At 44.4% G+C, this 6,988-nt stretch overlaps 1 protein-coding gene across 1 annotated transcript in view; it reads left to right on the forward strand.

Annotated features, from left to right (window-relative positions):
• Positions 1–6,988, forward strand: part of ches1 (checkpoint suppressor 1) — a 57,607-nt gene that overhangs the window by 38,974 nt on the left and 11,645 nt on the right. Inside the window, exons 3-4 of the mRNA XM_068342069.1 lie at positions 35–186; positions 6,376–6,434. Of these exons, the coding sequence (XP_068198170.1) occupies positions 35–186; positions 6,376–6,434 (211 nt within the window). The remainder of the gene's footprint in view (positions 1–34; positions 187–6,375; positions 6,435–6,988) is intronic.

A 6,988-nucleotide genomic window follows, 5' to 3' on the forward strand; every position in this document is an offset into this window, starting at 1 on the left:
TCTCCATCCCTCTTTGTCTCTGTCTGTCCTTCAGAGCATAGGTAAAGGCTCTCTGTGGTCCATAGATCCAGATTATAGGCACAACCTGATCCAGGCACTGAAGAAGACGCCGTATCACCCCTACTCACCTGGCCTGGCCACGCCCTCTACCTCCCCACCCACTCTTCCTCAAACATTTCATCACAGGTAAGACACTTCAGCTGATTGGTTGATTGCATAATGAGTTTTGAATCATTTTTAAAATTGAGTTAATTGAGAAACCTCCCGTAGAACATAAATAAATTTTAAAAAAAGAACAACATTGGTATTCTCTTTACCAAATTATCAAAACGTCCATGTCTGAAAAAAAATGGATGAATCCCTGTTGAAAACAAAAAATCAAGCTTTTTTTTTTTTTTTTTTTTTTAATTTAAGTTGGTCTTTCTGCATTTCTGCACATTAATTAAAATGAAACTGATTAATTAATTAATTAATTAATTGAAATGAAATAGTACACTATTTGTCATACCACAGTATTGTTATGACATTGTAGAGGCTGCCCTTGGTGCTTCCATAATGTGTCAACACAAGATTGGTGATAATTAATCATCAGCAAGGTGGATATAATAACAATGAAAAATAAACTCACTTTAATGTGATGCAGCCGTTAAAGCAGACCATTAATGACATATTACAATGCATCATAAATGTATTTAACACTGATATATCCTCCAGGCTTTGGAGGATATGTGCACAAAATTTTTGTTTTACTTTCTATTCAGAGGAAAACAGAGTGTTTAAAATAAAATGTGCACCCCTAGAATAAACTCTGGGAAACTTCTTTGTGCTGAACGATATTGGTATTCATTAGATCTAAGTTTTTCCATGAGAGTCAAATCCAGTCACGTCAAGTTAAAATTTCTGCTTTTAAATGTAATCAAATTAAGAAATGCCTACCAATATCCAGTCTTATCATTATACGTGAAATATATTGGATTTATTTTAATGGAAAAGCATTTTTCAAGATTTGACGTTGCTTTCTAAAAGAATTGATACCTGAAGAAATAATCTCCAGGTGCAGTACGTCATGAACCATGCAGACTCCTCCACCCATCCTGCTCTCTCTCGCTCTCTCTCTTTATCTGTCGATCTCTCTCCACCCACCTGCCCCAGGCATTATAAAGTTGACCCACCCCATCCTTTCCTTAAATCTTTCTGCGCGCTGCTTTCACTCCCATCCCTCCTCCCATCTCCTTCCCCCTCAGGCTCATCACAGGTAAAAGAGCTTGTTGCCTTTTCTTCTCCCAACATGTTCACTTGTTCACTTGCTCGCCCTCTCCCTTCCCGTCCATTCCCCTGTTCCGCCTCTCCTCCGGCTCCTAACACTCCTCCGTTCCGCTCCTCTCACTCCCTTACCTCTTTTAATGTCTCACACACCATCCCGCTCATCCTCAGGCATACATTACAACTGGTGAGGCTCCCTCTACTCCGTCTTCTTTATTTATCCATGCTGTGATTTATTCCCCTCGTTCCCTACTCTTTTCACTCTCTCTTCACCACTTTATCATTCAATTAAATCCTCCTTTGTCTGCACTCATTTCATTCTCCTACACCCCCACCCCCCATACATACCTCACAACATCCACCTGTGTTGTTTTCTCCACGTTCTCTCACTCTCCTCTTCTGACCTCTACGCTACCCTCACCATGGCAAACCCTTCCAAGGCATCAGTGAGAGTAGTAGTACGTGTCTTTTCCCCCTTTCTTACACTTGTTCTTACTCTCTCTCTCCCTCTTTCTCTTTCTCTCTCTCTCTCTATGAATACCACACCACCACCACCCTACTCCCCAGCTGATCCGGGCAGGTTGGCTTGCAGAGCCAGCGGACTGTGTAAGACAGAATAATTGGTTCACCATAAAATGTAAAAGTGTCATTTTGAACAATGAGGTATGGGGAAGTGGAACAAATTGGAGGACGGATTCAGAACATGAGAAGGAAGGGGAGGCGGTATGTTGTGAGGAGAGTGGGGAGTGAGGGGGGAGAGGGTGACAGAGAGGGAGGAGGTCGCTCATTTGCATTGTGTCATATAGTGGGTAAGAGAGTCCGTTTCTTACTATGTGTGTGTGTGTGTGTGTGTGTGTGTGTTTGTCTGTGTTTGTCTGTGTGTGTGCATTCAAACCGAGGATGGTATGTATTGGCAGTTCATCTCACAGTTATGTTCCCTATTGTTTGATTGATAAAATGTCATAAAGCATTTCAAAATGAGAATTGCAGTTTCTCTGAGCCAAAGGTCACAAGAGGAAACTTAGTTCAAATAGTAGCGGAACATCTCTGAGGAAGAACCTCCACTGGAGTCTGGTGGCCGGAATAGATGCAGATTAAGATTTTGTTCCACGTATCGCTACAGCTGCTGGGTCCCAGCAGAGATCAGAAATTGCTTGCCTTATGACATCCATCTGACAGTTGTTGAGCAGAGTTTCAAGCATTCTTCATCAGAAAGTACTTAATGACCAAGATTTCCACACAAAAAGTGACCAAATTTATAATTGGTTTTTCATAACCTTAATTTTTTCTGAATTTCTTGCAATTTTGCCCTTTGAAAGTAAATGTATTTAGACCCCTGTCTGTAAACTTTGAAAGCTGCCAAATCCTCACCGCTTTCAGTGACACTGGCAAAAAGCCCATCTGTCCATCCATCCATCCATCCATTTTCACTACCTTTTCTCGGGTCACTGGGGGCTGGAGTCTATCCCAGGCGACTGGGGCATGAGTCAGGGGATACTCCGGGCATGCACCATGGATCTACATGCAGACAGTCAAAACTCAAGCACAAACTCACACCTACAGGCAGTTTGAGAGTGGCCAGTTCGCCTGAAGTTAATGTTTTTGGAGGTGGAAGGAAGCCGGAGAACCCGGAGAGGATGCACGCAGACACAGGGAGAACATGCAAACTCCACACAGAGTGGGACTTGTACCCAGAACCGCCTTGCTGTGCGGTGACAGCCCTACCCACTGCGCCAACGTGCCGCCATGGCAAAACTTTGACATCTTAATGTTGCTTTAAATAAGATAAGAAACTTTGAAATTTCTCTGCACTGACTTTTTTAAAGAATATAAACCCTTCTTATATTGATGAAACCTAGCACCTGTCTGGAAAAATCAACCCAAGAATTTATGATTTGTGTTAGCAAAGTGGCTAGAAGGACGTAAAGAAAGCACAGCATGTACATTAGGGACAATTTTTCACTAATGGGCTCAAAGAAGAACACCAGTTGTGTGCTCCCTAAACCTTTCCATCATCACATTAATGATGCCGGACTCATGTCGAGAAGTGTGCAAAAATGTAAAGCATGTCAAACTGTGTTAGTAAAACTCATATACCATTGCGCTCAAAATGTAATATTTCTATTTAAAGTAATGGCAAAAACCAGAAAATATTTATCTTGTTTAGAATAATTCATATAACACTGTCTTGGGGTTTTAGAACCTCATTCAGCAAAGGTTAAAAGACTGAATACAGTGTTTTCTAACTTAAGAGACATTTTAAGAGGTGCTCTAAGGAGAATATCCAGGTCCAGTAGACTCGGGGTGATTAATACCACCCTATAAACCTTTATGTAACAGCTTGGCACAATGGGGGCACTGTGAACACAGGGTCAGATATTGCAACTACACTCTTTTACATTCTTATGCCACGAGATAATAAAAACTGCATCGAGAAGTGCCATAATTTCATTAGTGAATTGATTACAAAAAAAAAAAAAATCCCTTGTTTTATTGTCATTATCTTTTTCTTGGTTGTCATAGAGATGGAGATTCCATTCCAGAACTTTTTGACTGACATAAGAAAACTGTGATGAGGACCATGTCATACAGCTAAAAAAAACAAAACTGCTTATTATCAAGTATGCCAAAAAAGACTCATGTTTCCATCAAGAAATGTGTTAAAAAATGTGACGTTCTTTAAAATCATTAAATGAAAATCCACTGTTATCGTCTGTCAGAAGGTTTTTGTTTTTTTGTTTTTTAATCTTTCCTTGATATACATCTTGGAACTTGGTAGGTCCAATCAATATAACACAATATCGTCCTCAAGAGCACTGAAAAACACCATGTTATCAAGTATAATGACTGTCAATGGTTGCATCGCATGTCTATTATGTTAAGGTCAAGGGCTGTCTCAAGAGGTTCTACACTGGGAAGTGGAAGACGAACCAGAAGATGAACCTGTAGAAGGAGAAGATAAATTTATCTATCTATCTTTCTATCAGCGTGAGGAGATGGAAAGAGGATGGAAGAGGGGAAAGGAGGGGAGGGGGGCTCAGGGGCGCAGAAAACGAGGCAAGGGAGTGGAAGACGGAGAGCAATGATGCTTCTTTGTCCTCTACTCTTTGTCGCTCACACCTCTTGATTTTTCATGGACTGTAATAACTCACACCACTCCAGCCGACCCCCACCTGCAGCTTGCTTTGGTTCTGTATGCATGTGTGTGTGTGTGTGTGTGTGTGTGTGTGTGTGTGTGTGTGTGTGTGTGTGTGTGTGTGTGTGTGTGTGTGTGTGTTGTGTGTGTGTGCGTGCGCGCATGTGTGTTTGTGTGTGTGTGTGGATGGATGGATGGGACCACGGAGAGAGGGGGAGAGCATGCTGGGTAGGAGGTCAGCTCCATGGTGCATTCCTTCACACCCCATCAGCATCTGGATGAGAGGAGGAGGCAGGATGGAATGGATGGAAGGAGAGACGGGCGTCTCAGGGGCTTTAGAACGAGCTCTCACCCTCTGTTTTTACCCCCTTCCTCTCCCCTCCTTTTGGGAGAAAAAGAGACGCTGTGGGGTGAGGGGTGGGGGGTGATAGGGTGGGGTCGCAGAAAGAGTCTCTGCCACGAGTTTAGCCCCTCGCCCACTGCATTAAATGCACAGGGTCTCCTTGGCAACGGGAACGCCGCCATGGCAACACATGTAGCGTAAGATAGGTGCTGAGAGAGAGAGAAACAGAGAGAGAGACAGAGGAAGGGGGGGGGGTGAAGGAGATGGGTGGGTGGGTGGAGTTGGGGTAGTAGGGAAAACAGACAGGCTGTTAGTGCAGGAAAAATATGTTATCGCCGTGGCAACGCAATGTGGCAACTCTCCATGGCAACAGCAGGTGGCTCAGGGCTGAAATTTGCGTTCGCTGCTGTTGCTTTTTTGTATTTGTGTGTGGGTGTGTGTGTGTGTGTGTGTGTGTGTGTGTGTGTGTGTGTGTGTGTGTGTGTGTGTGTGTGTGTGTGTGTGTGTGTGTGTGTGTGTGTGTAGCCTGAAAGTCCATTATCCCCCTGCATCTGGTGAGGTGAGAGCCACATCACAAGTGCAGACGTCCAAATCCTCTCATTGAGCTGCTTAGCAGAACATAAAACAGGACTCACATTACAAAGAAACTCACGAGTGCAATCGACTGGGGTGCCTTTTCAGAGTTCACAGCTTCCCCAGGTGTTTTCCATCTTGTTTGTCTGTGTAAAAGTGTGTGTGTGTGTGTGTGTGTGTGTGTGTTACATATGTCGAAGGTCCATGCTGTCAAACACACAATGACTGTGTTTGAGAACAGCCTGTCTAGCTACAGAGGGAAAAAACAAGGGAGCAGTCAGTCAGATGTGCCGTCTAATGTGGAGCTAGAGACCACTCAACCTGGAAAAGCTCTTCCAGCCTCTCTCTTTTTTCCATCCGTACCCTTTCCTATCCCTTCTTTCCCCTCTTGTCTCAGAGTTATGGATTCACCAGCAGGACGACATCCATTGTCTCATTGTGTGTGTTTGTGTGTGTGTGTGTGGTGTGCCTGTGTGTGTGGTGTGTGTGAGTGAGTGGAGACATCTCTGTCTATGTGAGAAATGCCGTCATTACCTCCCTCATTAGTGGCGCAATGATCACCTAAACTGAGACCCTGGCTTGGCGTGTGTGTGTGTGTGTGTGTGTGTGTGTGTGTGTGTGTGTGTGTGTGTGTGTGTGTGTGCACGAGCGGCTCCGTCTGTGTATTAATGTGTAACACACATCTTAAACATGCATATGTGACATGGCTTTAATGTGTGTGTGTGTGTGTGTGTGTGTGTGTGTGCTGATGAGATTTTTTTTTCTTTATGTGTGTGAATGGACCAGTGGCGGGCAATGGGGGGTTGTCATGAGAAATTACCCCCATGGACTACAGCAGCGAGGCTGTAATTCTCCGAGGTAATCACAGGGAATAATGGCAACAGTGGGACACCCGGGAATCTAATCACTATAATCAGAAGCACTGGCTTATGGGCTCAAATTCCTGCCTTGCTATCGGCCTCATGATGAAGCCCACTGGGCTGTGTGGCTGCTGCAACCTGCTCAGATGATTGACCAGTTGTCTCTGTCTCTCCCTCCATCCCTCCTTCTTTTCTTCCAGTCCTCCATTGTGGACGGGGAGTCCCCTCTTCAGAAAGAATGGAGGAGTTCTCCTACAAGGTACTGTCTTCTCCTGTACATGTGTGATCTCCCGCCTCTCCGTTTTCCTTTCCGTCTCTTTCTCTCCGTCTCACCCTCTTCCCTTCCCTGCCTCCCCTCCCCACGGATGTGCCAGCTCCAATCATCTCAATTCCAAAATCCCTCTTTCTAGAAGCGCACCTTGAGAATACCGAGTACTGAGTTCTGACACTTGGATCAGCGCCAGAGGAGGAATGCTTCTCCTACGGAGGCGTATATGAGAGTTTTTTTTAAAAAAGAAAAAAGAAAAGAAAGATGATGGAGACGCAGTGAGTGAGAGAGGGAGGGAAGAAAGAAAAAGAGAGGAGAGAAAAGTATCGGCTTCAAATCAGAGCTTGTGGAGCAATCCCCTCCTCTCATTCAACACAACACACTCTTTAACTCCTATACGCCTCCTTTTCCTTGTATTTCCCATTATTCCTCTCTTCCTGCTATCCCCCCTACCTTCTCCCTGGTGGCTGGACGGCAGTTTAAATGGACATTCAATCCCAATCAGGGAGCACTCCGGGAGCTCGCTGGGCTGCTGAGTCCTAAAT

Source organism: Antennarius striatus, chromosome 19, assembly GCF_040054535.1.
Source record: "Antennarius striatus isolate MH-2024 chromosome 19, ASM4005453v1, whole genome shotgun sequence".
Lineage (NCBI taxonomy): Eukaryota > Metazoa > Chordata > Actinopteri > Lophiiformes > Antennariidae > Antennarius > Antennarius striatus.